This window comes from Dromiciops gliroides, chromosome 6, assembly GCF_019393635.1.
Source record: "Dromiciops gliroides isolate mDroGli1 chromosome 6, mDroGli1.pri, whole genome shotgun sequence".
In the NCBI taxonomy this organism is placed as follows: domain Eukaryota; kingdom Metazoa; phylum Chordata; class Mammalia; order Microbiotheria; family Microbiotheriidae; genus Dromiciops; species Dromiciops gliroides.
The window spans coordinates 8,192,670-8,217,074 of record NC_057866.1 but is presented as its reverse complement, the minus strand read 5'-3'; the positions used below and the strand labels follow the sequence as shown (position 1 = coordinate 8,217,074).

Below are 24,405 nucleotides of genomic sequence, written 5' to 3'. Positions count from 1 at the left end.
TGTGTACAATGTTCTCCTGGTTCTGCTCACTTCACTCAGCATCAATACACTTAAGTCTTTACAGGTTTTTCTGAAATCTGCCTGCTCATCATTTCTTATAGCACATTGCATTCATACCACAACTTGTTTAGCCATTCCCCAATCGATGGGCATTCTCTCAATTTCCAATTCTTTGCCACCACAAAGAGAGCTACTATAGATATTTTTGTACATGTGAGTCCTTTTCCCTTTTTTATGATCTCTTTGGGATATAGACCTAGTAGTGGTGTTACTGGGTCAAAGGATATGCACAGCCCTATAGCCCTTTGGGCATAGTTCCAAATTGCTCTTCAGAATGGTTGGATCAGCTCACAACTCCACAAACAATGCATTAGTGTTCCAATTTTTCCACAGCTTCTCCAACATTTATTATTTTCCTTTTTTGTCATATTATCCAATTGGATAGGTGTGAGGTGGTACCTCAGAGTTGTTTTAATTTGCATTTCTCTAATCAATAGTGATTGAGAACATTTTTTCATATGGCTAGAGATAGCTTTGATTTCTTTATCTGAAAACTGCCTGTTCATATCCTTTGACCACTTCTCAACTGGGGAATGACTTGTATTCTTATATATTTGATTCAGTTCTCTATATATTTTAGATATGAGGCCTTTATCAAAAACACTGGTTGCAAAAATTGTTTCCCAGCTTTCTGCTTTCCTTCTAATCTTGTTTGCATTGCTTTTGTTTGTGCAAAACCTTCTTGATTTAATGTAGTCAAAATTATCTACTCTGCATTTCACAATGTTCTCTATCTCATCTTTGGTCACAAATTCTTCCTCTCTCCACAGATCTGACAAGTAAACTATCCCTTCCTTTTCTTATTTTCCAGTCACATGTAAGGATAATTTTAAACATTTTTTCTTTACTTTTCTTTTTGCAGGACAATGAAGGTCAAGTGACTTGCCCAGGGTCACACAGCTAGTAAGTATCAAGTGTCTGAGGCCAGATTTGAACTCAGGTCTTCCTGAATCCAGGGCTGGTGCTTTATCCACTGTGCCACCTAGCTGCGCCTATCCCTTACTTTTCTAATTTGCCTATGTCTAGATCATGTACTCATTTTGACTTTACTTTGGTATATGGTCTATGCCTAGTTTCTGACATACTATTTTCCAGTCTTCCCAGCAGTTTTTGTCAAATAGTGAACTCTTATCCTGGAGACTAGAGTCTTTGGAATAATCAAACAGGAGATTGCTATATTAATTTACTGCTGTGTTTTGTGTGCCTAACCTATTCCACTGATCTACCACTCTTTTTCTTAGCCAGTACCAAATAGTTTTGATGGCTGTTGCTTTATAATATAGTTTTAGATCTGGTATAGCTAGATCAACTTCCTTTGCATTTTTTTCATTAATGTACCACCAGACAACTATCCAATAGACTAATATGACAAAAAAGGAAAACGATAAATGTTGGAGAAGATATGGGAAAATTGGAACACTAATGCACTGTTGGTGTAGCTGTGAACTGATCCACCCATTCTGGAGAGCAATTTGGAACCATTCCCAAAAGGCTATAAAACTGTGCATACTCTATGACCCAACAATACCACTACTAGATCCATATCCCAAAGAGATCACAAATAAGGGAAGAGGGCCTACATGTACAAAAAATTTATAGCTGTTTTTTTTTTTTTTTGTGCTGGCAAAGAATAAGAAATTGAGAGGATGCCCATCAATTGGAGAATGACTAAATAAGCTGTGGTACATGAATGTAATGGAATACTATTGTGTGTAAGAAATGATAAGCAGATGGATTTCAGAAAAACCTAGAAAGACTTGCATGAACTGTTGCTGAGTGAAATGAGCAGAACCAAGAGAACATTATATACAGTTACAGCAACATTGTGTGATGATCAACTGTGATGGACTTAACTCTTCTTGGCAAAATAACGATACAATACAATGCCAAAAAACTCATGATGGAAAATGCTCTCCTCATTCAGAAGAAGAACTGTGGAGTCTGAATGCAGATCAGAGCATACTATTTTCACTTTTGTTGTTGCTTTTTTATATCATTGTTGTTTATTCTTTCTAGTGTTTTTCCCTTTTGTTCTGATTCTTCTCTTACCATGTGACTAATGTGGAAATATATTTTAAAAGACCCCCAAAACCATAATGACCAAGTTCGGTTCCAGAGAAGTACATCTACATGCCTTCTACATGAAGGCATCTTCTCCTGCTACTTTGATGCAGAAGTGCAGAAGTGGGGGACCAACTATGGATACGGAACCCTGCAGATAAAGAAAGACTTTCTGATGTGCTGGTTATACTGAATTTATTGGTTTGTGTTTTTCTTTATAAGGGATGGTTCTCTGGGGGTGGTGGTGGTGGAATACATTGGGAAATGTAATGACATAAAGACAAATGATGTCAATAAAATGTATTTAAGGAAGGACAATAAAAATCCTTCACAAATTCTGAAGTGAGATGTAAATGTTAGCTGTTATTATGAAAAATAGCATGTCATTGTAGGAAGATTGCTAGAGCACTGGGGCCAGAAGATATGGGTTCAAATCTCATCTCTGTTATACCCTAAGTATGTGATCCTGGGGGAGTCACTTTACTTCTCTGATGGGCAGTAAAATGAAGATAATAATGCCTAGGGCACTGACCTCATAGGGTTGTGATGAATGGGAGCTAATCATAGTAGTGATTTTCAAATGGGGAGATTTAGGGAAAAGGTACCCAATATTTAGGGACATCACTGGTCCCATTGACTATGGTGGGCTTTGGGGGGAAGGTGACAGGGGAGCATCGATCTGAACTTCTCCCTACTTCCTTGTCCCTATTATCAGTAGTAACTTCCCCAGAACCCCACTCAGCACTGTTTGCACTGTTCTATTGTACTTATCAAATTGTATTGTATATTATCGGTATCCACATTGTATCAAGATAATGAAATGTGATAGATGAGATTTAGCAGATACTCTGGGGCCCACCTGGAGATTAATTTAAACTGATTGGATTGCATAAAGTGACTGACTCCTGAATGGATTACTGGCTGACTTCTAGTTAAGCACATCTGGCTGGTACTTAAGGATACTTAAGAAAGCATGGTTGTTTTCTTAAGCTGAAAAAACTTTAAACTTTGAATTTGAATGACACTAGCCTATTAGCTTGAAGAACCTCCCATTTCTGGGAGGAGAACATGAAGCAGCTGGCCAGGCTGTTCGCTCTTTTTGGCTGTGAGAGATCATCATGGTGGCAGTTGACTTCAGAAGTGGGAGCTTAGGAAGCTTAGGATTGCCAGGTTATAGGAAATCTGTTCTCAATCTTTCTCTTTCTTTCACTATCTTTCAATAAACCCTTTAAAAACCCCTAAACTCATTTATCAGTGATTTTAGTCAGTTTCCCCTCCAAACTGGGGTGACAGATTAGAACCCACATTTAGAATTTTAAATTACACAGCATGTATATCTTCTCCTCCTTTGATGTCAACTTTTTATAAAGGGTAGGGCAATAATTTGCAAATAGCTTCAGGAATATAGGAAAAAACCACCAGCTCTACTCTGCCCCTCTGGTATTGCTAAATGAAGCTTCAGAGTGATTTGTATGACTGTTTCTAATTGCCAGAGGCATGATGGCTAAGTGCCATGCCCAGAGTTAGGAAGACCTGAATTAAATTTTGACCTCAGACACTTAACTAGCTGTGTGACTCTGGGCAAGTCACTTAACCATGTTTGCCTGAACTCTTCATCTTGAAAATGAGCTGGAGAAGGAGATGGCAGAGCACTTCAGTATCTTTACCAAGAAAACCCCAAATGGGGTCATGAAGAGCTGTGCATGACTGAAAATGATTGAGTGATAACAACATGATAGAAATTGCAAGGTATTTACTCTCCCATAGACTTCAGGGAATGTTCAGTGAGAAGGAACTAGGGTAGAGAAAAAAAATAGATGACCTTAGAGTCACTTTGGCTGTGCTGGCTGGGTGGGTTCAGCTGTGGGTCTGACTCACAAAAGAACTGAAATAGCCCCGAGGTCAGAGGCTGCCTTATAGAAGCTCTTATAGAAGAAGTTCCCTCCCACCTATTAATACTATGACTAATTAGAAACCCTCCTTGCAGAGAAGATGCCACCTGACTGCTGCAATGAAGTGGAGAAGCAGCAGATGGCAGTAACCACTCAATGGAGAAGCAACCCTAGCCAAGAAATAGCAGATGGCTGCTCAGCAGAGGAAGCAGCCCAGCAGATGACATCAGTGGCTCTGTGGGGAAGCAGCGGGTGTCAGCTTTGGAGGCAGAGATGTGTTTCAACTGGAATATAACCCTACAAGTGTGTTATCAGGGCTATAAACTGTAGAAGAGTGTGCCCTCTATGTATATGGGGTGGTGGATTTTTTTCCCTTGTTATTGCTATTCTGTTTAATTAAATTACTGTGTTTTGAATTCCTATATTATAGCTTCATCTACTGAGATGGCACCATCAGTTGTGAGCTATGGATTTGAATAGATGCTGACCTCCAGATTACTTAGAACCTGGGTATTGCTTTCTGAGGACCATGTTGGAGGACTCCATTTATATCTCTCTCAACAAAGTAAATGTTTAATAAAATTGGTTATATTTTATAGGATTATAAACAAAAAATCCCTGGACATTAAGGGTTTGTTGAACTCAAGGTGGTCTTTTTTTTTTTTTTAAGAGAGCATGGAATAGTTTATTTGTCATATTTATGGACAGAGGAAGAATTTAGAACCAAAGAGATAGAGGATTGCAAAATGTAAAATTGATCATTTTGATTACATAAAATTAAAAAGCTTTTGCACAAATAAAACCAATGCAACCAAGATTATAAGGAAAGCAGAAAACTGGGGTGGGGGATTTTGTAACAAGTATTTCTGATAAAGGTCTCATTTCTCAAATATATAGGGAACTGAGTCAAATTTATGAGAATACAAGTCATTCCCCAATTGAGAAATGGTCAAAGGATATGAACAGACAATTTTCAAACAAAGAAATCAAAGCTATCTATAGTAATATGAAAAAAATGGTCTAAATCACTATTTTTGTTTTTGTGGGGCAATGAGGGTTAAGTGACTTGCCCAGGGTCACACAGCTAGTAAATGTCAAGTGTCTGAGGCTGGATTTGAACTCAGGTCCTCCTGAATCTAGGGCCAGTTCTCTATCCACTGTGCCACCTAGCTGCCCCTAAATCACTATTTTTAAAAATTGTATTTTATTTTAAATTTTTTCCCCAATTACACATAAAGATTTTTTTTTGAGTTCCAAATTTTTCTCCCCACCCCCCTTTCCCTCCCCCCTCCCAAGGCCAGCAAACAATCTGATATAAGTTATACATTACAATCATGTTAAACATATTTCCACATTAGTCATGCTGTAAGAGAAGGGGTCAGAACAAAAAGAAAAAAAAACTCCCAAAAGGATAAACAAAAACTATAACCAAAAAGCAACCACAAAAGTGAAAATAGTAAGCTTTAATCTACATTCAGTCTAAATCACTATTGATCAGAGAAGTGCAAATTTAAAAAAAACTCTGAGGTATCACCCCACACCTATCAGAGTGGCTAATATGACAAGAACAGAAAATGTCAGATTTTGGAGGGGATGTGGGAAAACTGGGATGCTAATCCACTGTTGGTGGAGTTGTGAACTGATCCAACCATTCTGGAGAACCATTTGAAACTGTGTCCAAAGATCTATAAAACTGTGCATATACCCTTTGAACCAGTGATACCACTGGTTTACATCCCGAAGATATCCACAAAAAGAGAAGAAGACTTATTTGTACAAAAATATTTATAGTAACTCTTTTTGTGGTGGCTAAGAATTGGAAATCAAAAGGATACCCATCAATTGGGGAATGGCTAAACAAGCTGTGGTATATGATTTGATGGATTATTATTGTGCTATAAGAAATGACAAGCAGGATGATTTCAGAAAAACTTGGAAAGACTTACATGAACAGATGTATAGTGAAGTGAACAGAACCAAGAGAATGTTGTGCACGGTAACAGCCATTTTTTTAATGAAGAACTATGAATGACTTAGCTATTCTCAGTAATACAATGATCTAAGGCAATTCCAAAAGACTAATGATGAAGCATACTATCTGCCTCTAGAAAAAGAACTGATATTGATTGAACATAGACTGAAGCAGGCTATTTTTCACTTTCTTTCATTTTTTTCTTTTATTTGAGTCTTCTTATACAAAATGACAAATATACATGTATATAATTGTACATGTATTATCTATATCAGATTGTTTACCATGAACTCAAGGTAGTCTTTTTTTTTTTTTTTTAGTGAGGCAATTGGGGTTAAGTGACTTGCCCAGGGTCACACAGCTAGTGAGTGTCAAGTGTCTGAGGCCGGATTTGAACCCAGGTACTCCTGACTCCAGGGCCAGTGCTCTATCCACTGCACCATCTAGCTGCCCCCAAGGTAGTCTTTTAAAGCCTTTATTGTGCTGAGTTATTCACTGGAAAGTTTCTTATGAACTAAGGGCCATCTGCTGAGTCATGAAAACAAGCCCTTTACAGGGGAATAGTGGGGAAAACAGTAGTAGATTCATAGTCCAAGGACCTGGGTTTGAGTCCTGATGATTTCTATAGTCCCTTCTAATTCTAAATCCCATGACCAGAATATGAAGCTTGGGTCTGAGTGAAGTACTTTGGTGACTTCTAGCAGTGGGACTGGAGTCACAAAGACCTGAGTTCAAACCCAGCCTCAGACACTGACTAACCTGTGATCCTGGGCAAGTCACTTAACCTGTTTGCCTCAGTTTCCTCAACTGTAATAATATCTACCTCCCAATGTCTTTGTAAGGATCAAATGAGATATTTATAAAGTGCTTAGCATGGTGCATGGCATATAGTAGGCACTGAATAAATGCTTGTTTCCTTCTAGCACAATAGTAAGCACTTAATAAATGCTTGAATTGGATAAACTGGAAATGCAGCATTCATTCAGTCAGCAGACATTTAGGAACTGTCTACTGTGTGCTGAGTTCTAGGACAGACACTAAGTTGTTTTTTTTTTGCCCCAGACACTAAGTTTTGATGAGACACAGCTCCTGCCTTAGCTCCACTCAGCATTTATTGTCCTGCCAGTCAACTCCAGAGAGCAAGATGTCCCTCCCAGGTTAAACTAGTCACTTCTTATCTCATCACTTCTTTTTTTTAATCTTAAAAGTATTTTATTACAGTTACATGTAAAGATAGTTTTCAACATTTGTTTTTATAAGATTTTGAGTTCCATATTTTTTCTCCCTTCCTCCCTTCCCTCCTTTCCCTCCTCCCCAAGACAAAACAATCTGATATAGGTTATATATGTACAATCACATTAAACATATTTCTGCATCAGTCATCACTTCTAATCTCATCACCAGGCTGCTAACTCAAGCCTTGACTGACACTGCCTTTCTCCCCTCTGATTGGAGGACAGACTACCAACATCTAACATCTTACTTTTGGGCTCACTCCAGTCTGCATTTGCTGCTCAATCTTGTCTCTGGTCTTCCCTCTGCCCCTTTCTGCCTCCTTTTGTGAATTGTCTCCCACCTCTCCCATTAGACTGTAAACTCCTTGAGGGCAGGGACTATCTTTCTTTTTTACTGTATTCTCAGTGCTTAGCACAGTGCCTAGCACATGGCAGATGCTGAGTAAATGTTTATTGGGTTAGGTTGGATTCATTAGTGCATCCCAGACTAGGAGGGGGAGCTACCTGATCCTCTGACACCCTAAGCAGCCCAAGACTTGATTTCATTCCCAAAGAGTGCTTATCCACAGATGTTCTGAGGGAAGGCCCCTACCCTTTCCTCTTTCTCTGAGTCTCTGGACATCTCCAAAGCAAAGAGCGCATATGTGCTCATCCCAGAATGATAGGTATTCCAGGGCACAACTAAACTTATTCTGGATTAAAAATTAATTGGGGGGGGGCAGCTAGGTGGTACAGTGGATAGAGCACTGGCCCTGGAGTCAGGAGGACCTGAGTTCAAATCTGGCCATAGACACTTGACATTTACTAGCTGTGAGACCTTGGGCAAGTCACTTAACCCTCATTGCCCTGCCAAAAAAAATTTTTTTTTAATTAATCTGGGCTCTTTCAGGTTTGCTGGATGCTTTTCTCCCAACATCCCTGACAGGTAGCTGGCTCTGGAGTCAGGAAGACCTGAGTCCAAATCTGGCATGACACATTAGCCTACCTGTGTGACCCTGAGCAAGTCACTTAACCTCTGTTGCCTCAATTTTCTTTTTCTTTTTTTTTTTTTTTGGTGAGGCAATTGGGGTTAAGTGACTTGCCCAGGGTCACACAGCTAGTAAGTGTTAAGTGTCTGAGGCCAGATTTGAACTCAGGTCCTCCTGACTCCAGGGCCGGTGCTCTATCCACTTTGACACCTAACTGCCCCACCTCAGTTTTACTATCTGTAAAATGGGGATCATGACAGCTCCTACCTCCTAGGATTATTGTGAGTGCTTAGCACAGCGCCTGACACACATTTAGCACTATGTAAATGTTAGCTATTGTTATTATTATTATCATTCCCATTTTACAGATGAGAAAACCAAAGCTCAGGGAGACCCAAGGTGCTGCTGGCCCAAGGTGATACAGCTAATACATGTCAGAGTCTGGGTTTGGTCCCAGGTCTCTTGACTCAAAGTGCCTCATTCTTTCCTCTACCTCACACTGTATTCACTATTCATGCATTCAATAAACATTGATTAGATACGAGGACTCTGAGGCTGGGGCAGGTCCTGAAGGGGATACAATATGAATATTAAAAAGTTTGAGGGAGCAGCCAGGTGGCACGGTGGATAAAGCACGGGCCCTGGATTCAGGAAGACCTGAGTTCAAATATGGTCTCAGTACAAGAATTATCTTCATTATTGAGAAGTCACCACTGAGACTGCCAGAGCCCTGCTGCCCTCGGGGAGTTTCTCCTCAGATCTGCCATCTCATGGATAGATGTGTCCCTTGAGAGCGTCCCTCCCTCTCTCATGCTCACTCCAGGGCCTCCTTTTCCTGAACCCCTTGTGAAGTCTTGACATTGCTCTTTGGGATACTCACAGTTTGGATTTGTCAAAGCTGGTAAGATTTGTCACCAGCCAGCACCGCTGGAGATGATTGAAGTCTTAAAACTGAGCTTCAGGGGGCAGCTAGGTAGTGCAGTGGATAGAGCAACCGGCCCTGGATTCAGGAGGACCTGAGTTCAAATTTGACCTCAGACACTTGACACTTACTAGCTGTGTGACCCTGGGCAAGTCACTTAACCCCAATTGCCCTGCCAAAAACCCAAAAAACCAAAAAACTGAGCTTCACTTTAAAAAACAATGATTCCCCATCCCCTTGAAGGAAGCTTGGAACCCTTAAAAGCACTGACTAGCGTCCCAAATGTGATGCTGTGGGCTCTCCTCTTCCCATTCTGGACTCCACCCATGATCCCCCCCCCCCATTCACTGTTGTTTTGGATGATAACAATAGCTCACACTGACAGAGCACTTTGTAAACCTTCATGTAAACTGTTACACAGCAGTAATCAATCAGCAGACATTTATTAATCGCCTATTGTGTTCCAGATACCCCAGGATACTGTAGGCTGATACCATAACCCTCGTTTCAGATCAAGGTTACCATTTCTTGCACAAAAGGATTAATAGGTTTCCCCATGAATCAATTCACCTTTCCTGGGACTTGCCAGAGGAAACCCGGCTTTGCTGTCCCCCACTCCCTTTAAAGGGCTGTACCCTATTATTAGAATGCAAGTTTCTCTAGGGCAGGAGCTGGCTTCAGTGTTTGTACTGCCAATTCTTAGTGCTCCTGCTGATGTCTAGAATTATTTATTAAGTAGGCACTCGATAAAAGCTTTTTCCTGTATTCACTGTCTCATTTGCTCTACATAATGGTCCTGTGAGGTAGGCAATATTATAACAATCATATCATATCATAATCATATTATATTTAATTATTATTATACTCATTCTTTCACTGGGAAAAGGGAGGTTGAGGGGGTGAAATGAGGCGCATACACATTGTCAGAGTCGGGATTTGAACCCAGGCCTCCCTAATTCCAAGAAAAATATCCGGTCTGTTTTAGCTAGCACAGACACCTGCTGGCTTGCACAATAAATCGATTGTTGAATGAATGAGTGATACGCCTAGCAGGTGCAGGTGGGTATTTCGCTTGGTTTGGGTCTGCAGAACCCTGAATCCTTAGAGATCCTTAAGGGACTGCAGAGCTGCGACTGGAGGCTTCCATGCGCTGTGAGGGAGGGGGGCTGGGCTTTGCCACTTTAAACGCATACCCGCGGGCATACACTGGCGCACGCCCAGGCGCGCACACCCAAGCACACACACACACACACACACATACGAATGCACGCACGCACGCACACTCCCCCCACCCCGTCATCTCTTGTGGGAACGATCCCTGACTGCGGCGCATTTGCTCGTGAGTCTGCCCGCTTCAGCTAGGCTGGCTCGCTGCTGACGCTAGCCTCCAGACTTGCCTGCCACCCGGTTAGTCCGCCCGCTGCGCTAGCGGATCCCCTAGGGCCGGGGACTCGGGGCTCGGAGCTCGGGGGCCGCTCATCCAGGGCTGCGGCCACTGCAGAGGCTGCTGCGAAGGGCGGCTCGGCTTGGATCGGGCAGGGCAGGGCAGAGCTGGGCAGTGCGGGCAGGGCGTGAAGCCCCCGAGGGAGGATTGGCAGGGCTGGGGCTGGGGCCGGGGCCGGGGCTGGGGCTGGACCGAGGCACGGGCTTGGGCTGGGACTGGGCTCGATCTGAGCTGTCTACTGGAGCCAAGCGCGGGAGGGGACCCGGGCAGTGGCAGGGCTGGGGCTGGGTGGGGGCTCTCAGTGGCTTGGGGCTGAGCCGGGGTAGGGGTCTCTGAGTATCTCCAGCAAGCAGCCTTGCACTCGGATTTGGAATAGCGGCGCGCTCCCGGAGCTCGGTGAGTGGTATGCCTCATCTCATCCTTCATCCTCCCCCACCCCAGCTCCACCCGACCCCTCCTCTTCTTCGAGGACACGTCCCTGCCTGCCTGAGGAGCAGCTCTTATCTCCCCTGGCCACCGCATGCTGTCTCCTCCCCAGCTTCCCTGGTGCATTCCCTTCCCCACACCCTCCATGCCACCATGCCCTCCAGTCAGGCTCCCCGGGGGACAGCGGGCTATAGTATAGTGGGAAGCATGGGATCTGCAGGCAGAGGAACTGAATTGCAATCCTCTCTGTTACTTATTACCCATGTGACCTCAGGCAAATCCCTTCCCCCTCTCTTTTCCTCAGTTTCCTCATCTGTAAAATAAAGAGGGTGATCTCTAAGCTCCATTCCAATGTTTAATCCTGTAATAACCATTGCCTGGTGGAAGAGATGAGGCAGATTGAAGGAAGGGGTGTGAGGGGCAGGCCAGCATATGCGGAAAACTGGGGGGCGGGGCTGTTAGCTGCCGAAGTGCCATTGGTGGGATTCTGTAGCTATGGGGATGGGTCTTGCCAGGAGAATTTCTAGTCGGGGGTTCAGCCATGTTCTCGGCCGTGGATTGAGAGCGAGGCTTCGGCTTTTGCTCCCCCTCCCTCAGTTGGCTGGCTTCCAGATCCTTCCCTGACGACCCCTACTCTTTCAGGGTCTAGGGGCTCAGGACTGACTGCTTAGGAATGATACAGGCTATGGAACCGAGGCTTGCCACAGTGGAGAAAGGAGCGGGAGGAGCCCTGGGCATGCGTTACTCTTTCACAGAGAGTCCTGAGGGGGCGCTGGACTCTTTCCAGCCATTCTCTGCAAACCTTTCTCCAGCACCAGCTCCAGCTGCCCCTTCTGAAGTCTCTAGAGCTGGAGGTGCCTGGCAATTCTCCAGAATTCCATTGTGGCCTCTCTGCAGACCCTCTGGTGCCAAGCCTACTCCCAGCTTGGAAGTAGAGCCCATTTTCCAAGACAGCCTGGCATCTGGGGGTGCTCTGGAGGCAATAAGGGGGATTCTTAGCTCCTTGTCCCCCTAACATCCAAGTCAAAGGCTGGAGTTTGGGTGCTACAAGGGCCTGAGAGATGTTCTGGCAGCTACAGACAGGTCCTTCACTGTCCTGTTGACTGCAGTCTCTGGAAAGAAGGGTCTTCCAGGACAGGGCTGAGAGGGCTCTATTCAGCACCAAGTCGGGGGGAGGAGGCTTCCTTTCAGAAGTCAGTTAGATTTGAAGCTAGAAGGCACTTATAAGCCACTGAGCCCCATCCTTTAATTTCACAAAGGGACAAACTGAGCCACAGAGAGGTTAAGAGCCTTGCCTGGGGTCACAGAGCAAGGAAGTGTCCGAGGAGGAGCATTAAGCCGGGTCTTCTTAGCTCCAAAGGCAGTGTTCTGCTCACTGTATTACTCTGCTTTTCTGTAGGATCATAGTGTAAGTACTACCACCTCCTTTTTACAAAAAAGGAAACTGAGGCTTGCCTCAAGTCAGACAGTAATTTACTGTCTGGTCTAGGATTTTAGCCCAGGCATTTTCTAGGACTAGCACTTGATGCCCCATGCAGGTCTCTGAAACGGGGCATTTGTTGGAGGTCTTTGAGGTCAGTGTCTTCCAAATGGGGAAACTCAAGTCCAGGATAGGAAAGGAGGTTTTCTACTGTCACCCAGCATGTCAGAGGTCTACCCAGGACTGGAGCTCAGGTGTGCTGTTTTCCATCTTCTGGCATAACAAGAAAGAGCAGGCTGTTCTCATCCAGTCTCCTCTTGGATGAACCAGTCATCCTTGGCTTGGTGACAAAAGAAAGTCTCAGAAAAGATTTCCCTCCACCCCCCCCACAATGTCCCCAAACCCACTGGGGGCCTCTGTGCATGTGCAGGCACCTCTACCCTGGATGCTTTCTAGAGCAGGCCTCTCCCAGCTGCTGGCTTCCTTGTGCTCACCTGCAGAGTCAGAGAGGGAGGGAGATGCAAATGTTGTGTCAGCTAATGAGGTACATGAGATGTGATGCAGCCGCCTGATGAATGACACTCTCTGCAGCGGAGGCGGCATCCTGAGCCAGATGGGCCTGGGCCAGGGATGCCTGGGAGTGGGAGAAGCTGGGCTAGCTCCCTGGAGACTCACTACTCAGAGGGGACCCCCATGTGGAGGTGGATGGTTGAGGAAAAGGGCTCTACTGGGTAACCATTAGCCAGACATTTCTTTTATCTGGCCTCAGTTTCCCCCTCTGTACAATTGAAGGATCGGGCTCAATCTCGAGTCCCTTCCCATTTTGACACTGTGTTCTACTCTAAGGGCCCTTCTAGAATTGTACATGTGAATGGCAATGACTGAAATCAGTCAGTGCTTCTGGAGAGTAGGATTTAATAGGGGGAAGGAAGGACCCAAAGTGGGGGTGGGGCTGGGGGCCATGTCCAGGGATGATTAAGACAAAGCCTGCCTCTTTGGTAGTCTTAGGGAGGGAAGTGTTTTGTCCTCCTCTTTGGGGGTGGATTAGCTCTTCCCATGGGCTTCTGTAAGTAGGTGAAGGGGGTGTTATTCCCTAAAATGGGCTAAACCAAGCTTAAGGAGTGCCCTTGTAAGTGTAAGGAGCCTGGACCACAAGTCAGAATGCAAAGTGAAGCTGGTGTGAGAAAGACATGTTGTAAGCCAAAGAGGCTTACTGTGAGACCCTGGGTAGGTCCCTTCCCTTGGCTAAGCCTCAGTTTCCTCCTCTGTAAAATGGGAATACTTGCACTATCTGCCTCAAACTCACATGCATGGTCAATCACACCCCTGCACCAGAACATGCCCCTCCCTCAGCCTGCTTAACCTCCCTACCTTTGGGGGAAGGCATTGTCTCCAGAAGGCCTGTGTTAAAGATGCAAATGTTATCACCTGTAGAGAGGTGACACATGAATCCCCTAGCTATTGAAATAACATAGATTCATCCATCAGACTGACTCGCTGTCCCGGAAAGATGATGGAGCCTGGGCCACTGGACAGGTAAGTTTGGATGGGGGGGTGGGGGTGGGGAGAGAAGGGAGAAGGAAAGGTTAGGTCTACTGGGCACCTGCTCTAGAAGTCTTAGAGGCAGCTTGAGGACCCAAACTACCTCCAAGTGGGGCACCAGAGCAAGAAGGCACAGGGAGTCAGGCAATTCAACCCTCTCATTTTACAGAGGGGGAGACAGACTCAGCACCAGCTAGTAAAAGGCTGCGCCAGCATTAGAACTCAGGTCCTCTCAGTCCCTGCTAAACTATAAGCCACTTGAGAGTGGGAATCGTTTCTCCTCTCAGGAAAAGTTTTTAGAATAGACATGAGCTGCTATAAGGTTGGATGGAGGATGGAAGATGCTGAGGGTCTCCTGGCCTGGGAGGGCTCACAGAGGAAGGAAGAAGAATGGGCACTCTGCCCAGAGGCCAGGAGCATAAGTGCCCCCTGTGGCAGGGCTCCAGGACACCAGAGGGGAGGCCAAATGCTGCAGCCATCTTTAGGAGAGGCTAAAAGAAAAGACCAGCAGGAGGGGGGCGGGGCGAAGCTTAGGTGCAGCAGTGCATACAATAAAGAGGGCGGGAGCCCAGGCGGGGTAGGACCCTTGACTTGGCCTCTCCAATGGGCCTCGAGCCATCACGGCAGGACTGGCCAGACCTGCCACTCCAGGCAGACCTAGCCCCATCTTTGGATGAAGCTCATCCCACCCTCTCCCCTACTGCCAAACCTCTCTGGGAGACAGTTCAAGGGAGGGAAAAGTCCTGAACTGTGGGGATTCCTCTCCTGGCTTGCCCATAATCTAGTTGTTTGACCTGAGGCTTGACCTTGATGACCCTGCTTACTTGGCTGTCAACTGGGATCTGGCCTCCTGAGAGCCCCCTCCCCCATCAGTCAGTCTGAGGGTCTTCTCTGCCTCTATTCCTGCCCCCAAAGGACTAGATGCTAAGGAGGAACAGGTGGTGATCCTTGAACCACATCTAGGAGAAGCCCAAAGGCTCTGGCATTTGGCACTGTGCCACCTAGCTGGCTCTTCTTTCAAAATGCAAATATCCCTAGGATGAAACCAGTAGTCACCTACACCTTAGTCTGAATTATTTCAGTCTGTCAATTACATCAGTTGACCAATATCCCAGGATTTAGTGCCAACATGAATTGTAGCTATCTTCAAAGGTGGGGGATCCCAACCTGTACCCTAGTAGTTTTTGGCTCGGAGATTTGTGTAAATCCCCAAGAGTACCTTCTATAGAATGAAACAGGTCTTGGCCAGGTACACGTGACTTTTTCAAACTCCATAAAATGCACACGCACTGAAGAGTCTCGCTGGTTCCAGAAAAGGGTTTTGTCTCCCCACACTCTCCGGAAGGACCCTAAGAGCAGAGTTATAATTAAGGTGTGGATTGGTGGCGGTTTTTTGAACCTTGGATGAGGATTCTTATCTTGGAAAAAATTGGGAACTCTTGTTCTTGTCCAAGTCCATCATTTTAAAGATGGGGAGCCTTAGCTCAGGGAGGGGGCCCAAGCTCTTAAGGAGCTGAGACAGGACTTGGATCCAGGTTCTCACCCCCAGTGTCATCCTGCTCTAACACTGATGCCTTGACAGAGGATGAGGAAGGCAGAAGCTAGCTGGGAAGCCCAGTGGCAAGGGGCGGGCGTGGGGGAGACTGAGGACTCTGGCTGGCTGGAGGGGCCTGAGGGCACTGGGTATGTTGGAGCGGGCAACAGGTCACCCTCCTTCCACTCACAGAGGAGTGAGCTGGTCTCCAGCCGTCTCCCACCTTGGAATGCATGCCCTTCCTCACTGATAAGGACTTGTAGAATTTTGAGCTTCTTCCAAGGCTCGGCTCAGGGGACATCTTCAGGAAACCTTTCCTTCTTCCCTCAGTTAGTCCCTTCTCCCTCCACAAAGGACTCATCTGGGCACATGCTCTATCCCCTCTAAAGTGCATGGCAATTCAGCAACACTCTTTGAACCGAGGGGGAAGGAGGTGAGGACAAATGGCCAGCATCTGAAAACATTCACTGAGAGAAGGCAGAATTGCAGGCTGGATCATTTTTTTTTAATTTTTTCTTTTTTAGGTTAACATACACATTTTGAAAACAAATGCGTGATTGGTGCTTACATGATTCTGCCTAATTCTTATGTTTTTTTTTCTTCGATGATTATTTGGTTAATGAGGACTAAGGTTAGAAGAAAATAATAAATGAGTAGAACAAAAAGGAAAGAGAAGACTCTTACTTTGCCGTTTTGCTTAGGGCCCTGGTAGCGACCAAGCGCCACCGAAAATCCTTCTCTATCGAAACAGACAAAATGATGCTATGATGATGACGACAACGACATGACACGACAACTAACAACAATTATAAGGCACATTAATATAGCTTCATGGTTTCCAAAACGCTTTTCCTCTTATGAGAGAGGATGTACAAGTATGATGTTCCCCTTCTAAAGAGAAGACATGCTCAGAGACTTTCAGTAACCTGCCTAGGGTCACACAGCAGGACTTGACTCCAGTATTCTGACTTCCAGTCTTAGAAGCAGGGCTGCCTTGGAAGGCTAGGGGCCTCAGCTGCTTGGGCTGGGTCCAGGGTCTCGTTGCTCAGTGCCTGCCACTGCCCCTGTGCCCCTGGGGATGGGGAAGGAAAGGAAGGCAAGAGCTTCTTTCTCAAGGTCCCTTGCTCAGTCTAGGTGGGAGCCAAGGCTCCAGCCTGGAAACTTTGCTCCATGACAAGAACTGGAGTAGTTCTTCTGCCGCCTCGCTTTGTCTTAGAGTTACTTCTTATGTCCCTCTCCTAGAGGGTGCATGCACCCTCTAGATGCAGATGGGACCTGTCTCATGCAAGTTCGTGTCTTCCCCCAGAGCCTAGCATATTTCTGGACATAATCAATGGGGGGGGGGGGTGAGTCTTCAGATGTTTGCTGTGGAAGATCTATGCTGAGTGCCCAACGAGGGGTGGAGCCAAGGGTAGGGAGGGCATGCCCATGGTGGGCTGGGGAAGTCAGGTGGGCCTTCTTAGGGAGGGGGCCTCTTCCTGGCTGGACACTGCCTGTAAGATGTTCTTGTTTTTCGTGACACTCTGGGGGGGTGGGGCGGCTCTGGACCTGTGATGTATCTCAAAGGTAGGTCTGGCAGCTCTCTGGGGACTGCTCGCCGCTTAGAAGTAAGAGCTGGCATAGCCCAACTACCTGTCCTGACTGACCACCTCTACCTCTGGGTTTCCTTTCCAGATCTCGGGGGACATGGCTGTGGACGTAACTGAATACCATCTTAGCGGTGAGTTAGACCAATAAGAACACTCCACACGTGCCGGTGAGTTAGACCAATAAGAACACTCCACATTCGCCCGGCACTCAAGGCTGCTCAGAGCCCAGTCATACTCATCTATGTGGTCAGTAGAGCGGAGGAGGCTCCGGGAGGGCAGGGATGGTGTCCTTCTTAGCTCTGTCTCTCCCATGTCTAGCACTTTCCCTCAATAAAGGTTTGGTGAAATGCACTGACTCGATCCTCACAACACCTGTCTGTGGGGGGTAAGCTGGCTGCTGGCCCATGGGAGGAGGCATGGTTTGCCCAAAGTCACCTGCTGGGCGGAGACTAGCAGCAGTCAGCCTCCGGACTCAGCCCCGAGGCTCCGCCCTCATTAGATTATTTTTCCGATTCATTAAAGTCCCCCCCCCCTCCCCACCTGTCCCATTCAGAATTCTCCTGCCCCTACCCACGAGGATTTCTTTTTCCGTAGCCCACACATAAGACCAAGGCTCTGAGTTCCTCCTCACACACAGCCTGACTGGGGAAGGTGCTAGGAAAGCAGCTGAATCCTCCTCAATCCTGAGTCAGGGAGCTCTCTGATTGGTCCTCCTGAAGCCCACCACTTCCTCCCGCCTACACTCAGGAGCAGAGCTGGGGGAGATGGGGGAGGGGGGAGGATGACAAGACAGGTGTGGGAACACCCCTCCCCCTTGACTGCTCAGGACCAACCATCTCCATCTGGGTCACCAGCCACCATTCTTCGGCCCTTCTTGGGGGGAACCTTCTGCACTTTGGCCTTAGGGGCTCTGGAGACCCCAAAGAGAGCTGTCTGCCCGTTGCCCCTCCTCCCTGAGCAGTCTCACCTGCTTGGGAGGGGTTAGGAAACTGAAGGGGGTGGGCTGTTTGTTTGTTTGTTTGTTCTTTTGACCTATCCTGACCCAAGAAGAGCTCCCTCCATAGCTCTTGATGGTTGACTTTCTTTACAGCAGCTCCTAAGTGGGGCAGGGTAAGTATTTTTATCCTTATTTTATAGATGGGAAAACTGGGACCCAGAGAGGTGCTGCTGTTTCCTCCAGGTCACACAGCTAGCTAGGTGAGGAATCTCAGAGGAGACATAGGCTCAAGGGCAGAGACTTTGGGGCTCTTGTCTTCAGGGCCAGTGCCCAGCCCAAACCAAGCACTTAATAAATGCTTGTTTGTGGACAAACTTACCGATGGCCTAGTCCACACCCTACTGAAATTTACTTTGAAATCATGACAGATCTGCACCTGTCCTCCGTTTAAAGAGCCCCAGCTCCTGCGGGGTACAGTTCTAGTTGTCAGAAAACTCATCCTGCCCTCTGGCCCCGACAGCCTCTTGGCCCCTTCCCTGCACTGCTCCTGGCTCTGCCTGCTGGGGCCACCATGTTCTATTTGACAGCTCTCTTGCCCCTCTCCAGTCTTCTCTTTGAAGCAGGCTAAATGAGGCTGTTAGCTCAAACAATTCCAGGACCAGGCCCCTCTTAATGCAATCCAGGATGATGTTAACTTTTCTGGTACCACATCACATTGAAGACTCCTATGAAGCTTGCAGGCCACTAAAGCCCCCAGATTTTTTCAAACAAATGACTGCTTCTAAGAGCTAGTAGGGTCCTCACTCACAAGAGGTTTTCCAGCAAGGGTTTGGGGTACTATTGTTTTAGGATATGAATACTGAGGTTCTCTGATTCAGTCTAACCTGGCCCCTGCTCCTCCCATCTCATCCTAGGGAAATTGATTTTTTGAACCCCAGGGTTGATCTTGACATTTATCCCTAATACATTTCATCTTCTCTGATTCAGCCCAATGCTCTAGAATGTCATGATTTTGGGGGTTGCAGCCTCCATCACTGAATATGGTGACTCTTGTAGTTTTGTGTCATTTACAGCCTAGGGCCAAGCACAGATCCCTGGGGCACTCACTGCGGGGACAAGGAAGTGTTTACACTCCTGTTTCCAGCTATTCTGATTCTCCTGCTGTCCACCCCACACTTCTCTATCCCTCTCCCAGGAGGAGCAGGAGACTTTATTGAATGCTCTGCTAAAATGTAGGCAAGCACCATCTCACCCACTAGCTTTTTGGTAGCCCTGTCAGAAAAGGGAATCCAGTGAGCCTGACAGAAGCTGTTCTGGGGGAACCATCTCCTTTGCTAGATGGACACTAGCCCTGCCTTTAAAACTTTCCTGTTAATCCCAGTCAAGCTCACTGGCCCCCAGATGCACACTCTCTCTTCTTTCTTCCTCCCCGGTCCAACACGATCTGTCCCATTCTCCAAGATTTTCGAATGTCACAGATGGCAGCTCAGCAGTCACCCGCTGGCTTTCAGGGTTGTGAGGAAAGCGCTTTGTAAACCTTGAAGCATGAATCCATCTTTGGGATCTGTGATTTCATTGCTGGATGTCTCCTCCAACAATGCAGATGGCAACTCATCCCTCATCTCCCCGTCCTGTGCAGCTCTTGTCTGTGTTATCCTTTTAAGCCCACTCAACACACTGGGAACCTTCCTTGCTTTCTCCTGACATCATGAGGACACCAGTGGGGTACACAGGCTGATCCTCCTGATCCCTCTTCTCTCGGCATGTAACCAGGCCTTCTTTTGGGATCACACATCTTCCCTGATGATATCTCTTCTTCCTGTTTTTCTCTGAAGTTCCTTAAAGGTGTGATGCTGCAGCCTGGTTACAACCATCATGCACCTCTCCATGGCCCTCTGAGTGGTCCTCGTTTTTAATTTTTTAGAGGCTTGTAGAGTTCTATGACTCACAGCCATATAACACCAGTGGAATATTGGTCATTAAAAAGATAGGCCTTTGTCCTAAGGAGAAGTTTGGGGTCATTAAGGGAGCTTTGCAATTTCCCAACAACAATCCAGCCTGCTCTCCTCATATTTAATTCTGGGTCAAACTCACCATCCATTTAAAGTATTTATCTAAGATTATATCTATATCTAAAGCTATATAGAATATATAAATATATGTACGTATATATGTATGTATGCATGTGTGTATATATATGTATATATATATATAAACTGATGGACAAGCTCTATAGTTTATCTAATAGCAAGCCATAATCTGAACTAGAGGCATTCTTCATACACTTGGTTAGTCTTGTGTAGATGGTCAGGCCAAATTCTTTAAATGGTCACAGATCTCATTCAGGAGGCTCTGTAATGCTCTAGGGTTTGATGCTATCAACACAATGTCACATTTAAAAAGAAGCACTTGGGGGGACCTTACCTTCAATAAAGAATACCTCTTCAACTTGAACTCTGGGCTGGATCTCTGCCATCACAGTGGCAAACACTTTTATTGAGTGCATATGTCCTTGTTTCATGCCTTGTCTGATACTAATGATTCCAGAGAAGTCAAACCAGGTTGTCCTATTATTATATCTTTCTAAGGCTCTTAAATAATTTTGACATATGGATAGGAGGCAGCTTGTTGAAAGATAGCTGTTAAGGTAATTACCAAATCAAGTGCTTCCCCCTCCCCCCCCCCCCAAGAATCAAATAATAAACACAATGGGCTCTCAGACTCTTGGCATCTTTCAGTCAGTTGAATAATGGTAAAGATGCCCCATCATAGACTGTTGTTTGCAAAATGCTGTCTGTTCGTTACTAATGAATGTTCCTTAAAATTAAGGGTGCCCTGGATGCATATGTGGACCATTCTCATTTAGAGATGGGAAAATAGACCTATTGGCTGGTAGGTATTGATGTTCTCCAGGTTGTGTTTTTTAAAAAGGAACAACAGGGCCTGAGACTTCTCCCCTCCCCCTCATGCCTTTGGTATTTCTTCCTTCAGACACTTTGTGAATTAGTCCCCCCCGACCTCCAAACACACACACAACTGTGTTACCTCCAGCACATGTCTCATCCAGGTACATCTGGTTCAGACTAACTGCTATTTGGGTCTTTTTGCTATGGTAAAATCTATTGTTAAGCTTCTACATGAAATGACTAATCATTATTTTCTTCTGTCCGCTTTTTTTGGTCTTCAATAACTTGTTTGCATAGGTCCGTATTTCTTATATTTTTCTAATTTTTCTTCTTTTTTTTTAGTTTGGCACTCATTTTGACTTTTGCTCATACAAGTTGGCAGTTGATGGTATCCAAACAGCTGATTCAGGAACGACTCCTACATTGGTGTCCAGTCTGTTAAAATATAATCATTTGGGGTAATATTACTTGATGCTCACCCTCCCCAGCACCTTCTGATTCTTTTCTTGAAGAAAGAGTTCACAGCGTACACAGGTGAAGCATCTGTGTAGTCCACGAGTTCAATATGACCCATCTCATTACTTATTCCTCATTCATATATTCCAACATATTTTTCACTGTCCTCACCCATTCCGACCTTTGCATTGAAGTGAATGAGCATCGTATACATTATGATCATTTAATTTGGAGGGGCCTATTGAGTTCTGGGTAATTTTTTCCACCTCTTCATCCTCTGTAGTGGATGTTGGTATATCAGTGGCAATTGTTTTCATGGTGGGCTTCTTGTAAATTCTTATCATGGGCACTTCAATACAAGATGACCGAGTGTCCCCGGGGTAGATGAAATGACATTGCTGGTGGCCTCTGCTCAAACCACATTGGCCAGCTTCTTTCTCTGCCTCTCCAAGGAGTACCTGTGAGCCGTCCTTCTGTTTTCATTGCATTTATATCAAGAATGTCGAGATTGATATGATTCAGTCTTACTAATGTGTCAACTTGGTGATCACTGGACAAGGACCTCACGTTTACAGCACCAACACCTAAGTTTGAGTTTACAGATAATTGAACTAACACAATTCTTAGCACTTGGACAAACAGCTCACGTTTACAGCACCAACAGCTAGGTGAACGTTTATGGGTGGTTGAAAACTTGGGTTTCTTAGTACTTGGACACAGAGTTCACGTTTACAGCACCAACACCTAAGTTAAAGTTTATGGATGGTTGAATACGTGCAGATCTTCCTTGCATTCTCCATCTTTTTTTTGTTTGTTTGTTTACCACTCACTTGGACATCGTCTCTATAGACTAAGAAGGGGCTGCACAGGGCTGAGGGCTGTTCTCCTTTGCTTCCAGGTTGCTGTGGCCAAATCCCATCACCTGGTGGCTAGCCTGCTGGTGATGGGCCTCTCCGCACTTAGCTAGGCTGGTCCTCAGAACACAGACTTGGTCTGTTTCCAGGACCACACTTGAAGTCTTTCCAGCATGGTAGGACCTGCCAGAGCTTCTGCTCGGCTGGCATAGCCTTCAAGAACCCAGGGTCACCTCCACGCCACGATGAGGCACCGGAGTAGGACTTTGTGGAGGAAAGATCAAAGATCTATGAGTTTTTAGTAACATGACACAGTGGGAATTGGCACCACTGACCTTGGGATTGGTGAACTTAGAGTCACGGGACCCGAGTTCAAGTCCTAGCTCTAATACACATGGCCTTGTGTGACTTGCCTCAGGTAAATCACTGAGTACTTCTGTGCCTCAGTTGCTTCATCTCTAAAATGAGGGTATTGGACCAGATGGCCTCCTCTAGGATCCTTTCCAGCCCTAAGTCTGTCAGCTCCAGGGCTGATGCGGCCTTGGGTAGCTTTGATTTTTTTCACTGCCATATCCCAGAACGGATTCATGGGAAGCTCTCTTCTTAGGCCTGCCCTATCTTGTGCTTGTGAAGGAATCCTTTTGAATGGAGAGGTAACTGGCTTCATCTTAGAGTTGACCCAGTTTTCGAGGCTGTTGAGATACCTCCAGATCCTGATTTTCTTATCCCCAGTGTTAGCAATGCTTCTGCATTGTGCTGAAATTAGGTATGCTATGATGTTGTAACTCTAACTTTGAATGTTGAACAGCCCAGGACCAAGCAGAGCTCTGAGGCACTCCACTGGAGACCTCCACTCAAGGTGAGCTCAGTACATTAGTGACTACTATTCTTTGGGTCCAGTCCATCAACCAGTTTGGAGCTCACATGACGGCACTACTAACTAGCCTACGCCTCTTCCACTCTTGTGCAGGAGCCAGTTGAGGAAGCCACTCAATCTCCTTCTCAGCTTCACCTCTCCCATATGTAAAATGCCAACCCTATGTTCTAGAGCTCCTGTGTTCCATGGTTTAGCCATCCTGTCAACGAAGAGGATGAGTCAGGTAGAGAGACTCTTTCTGGATCAAGCCATGCGGCCTCTTTGTGGCTGTGGATCCCCCTTTGAGACATTCACTCATTCACTTCCTTCTCTAGTCTCTGTTCCAGAATGACACTGGGAATTCAAGCTTGTAGACTTGACCCTTTCCTTCTCTGACAATGGGGTACAGCTTCCTTGTACCAGTTCTGCAGCCCCTCTCATCATCACCTTCTCTGAGCCAGAAAGGAATCCAGAGGCACTAAGTCCAATCCTTACAAGAATCCCTTCCAAAATGGCCTCTTCTTAAAGACCTCCCATGAGGGGAGGCTCACTCCTTCCACTGGCAACCCCTCTTGGCAAGCCCCTTGACTCCACTGCTCCTGGTACTACCCGCCCTTTAGATGCTGGAAGACCAAAATCTTTCCTTAGTCTAGCTAACTCTTCTTCTCAGTCCCTTCCATGGATTCTCGTGGTAGCTGCTCAATCTGAGTGAATAAAATGTGGCAGGACCTTAAGACCTCACACCAACTCTGTTATCCTCCCTGAGGTGAGATCTAACCAGGGCACACTCGACTTGCGTTTCTCTGATCACAGGCCAAGACATTCTGCTGTCTCGCAGAGATCACAGGCAGGGAACAAGTGCTTACCAACAATTTCTTCTCCCAGATGTCTCAGTACCCTCTGGCCCAGGGCACTCAAAATCAGAAAGGATCACACTGGGTCATGTCTAATTCCATAACATCTCTCTCTTCTGTGCATGCCCCTTCCTCTCCACTCACACAAGTACCATCCAGGTTCAGGCCCTCATCACCTTCCACCTGGTTCCCCTGCTCCAATCCATCCTTCCCCTGGCTGCCAAAGTGACTTTTCTGAGGAGCAGGTCTGCAGATGCCACCCTCCGACTCTGTCAAACTCCAGTGGCTCCCTATTGCCCCCAGGAGCTCTACAAACCTCTCTCATCTTCCCCCACAACACTGCCATGCACATGGCCTGTAATCCAGCTGCTGTACACACAGGGTGGGCTCCCCTGACCTGTGTGTCTTTGCCATGGCCATCCCCAGTGTCTGGAGAGCTCTCCTCCCTCATGCCTCACTTCTGGAGTCTCAGCTCAA

At 46.1% G+C, this 24,405-nt stretch overlaps 1 protein-coding gene across 8 annotated transcripts in view; it reads left to right on the top strand.

The window, feature by feature from the left end:
• Positions 1-10,336: 10,336 nt before the first annotated feature.
• SYT12 (synaptotagmin 12) overlaps positions 10,337-24,405 on the top strand; it is a 32,906-nt gene continuing 18,837 nt past the window's right edge. Inside the window, exons 1-4 of one of the 8 annotated variants that reach the window (XM_043973427.1) lie at positions 10,845-10,950; positions 13,889-13,936; positions 17,151-17,196; positions 21,251-21,442. Coding sequence is in view for 3 of the 8 variants with exons in the window: in XM_043973419.1 (XP_043829354.1) it covers positions 17,163-17,196 (34 nt within the window). In the remaining 5 variants the exon portion in view is untranslated. Of the gene's footprint in view, positions 10,518-10,836; positions 10,951-13,888; positions 13,937-17,058; positions 17,233-21,138; positions 21,443-24,405 lie in introns of those variants that run through there. The other 7 variants (XM_043973426.1, XM_043973422.1, XM_043973420.1 and 4 more) reach the window with 7 other exon arrangements.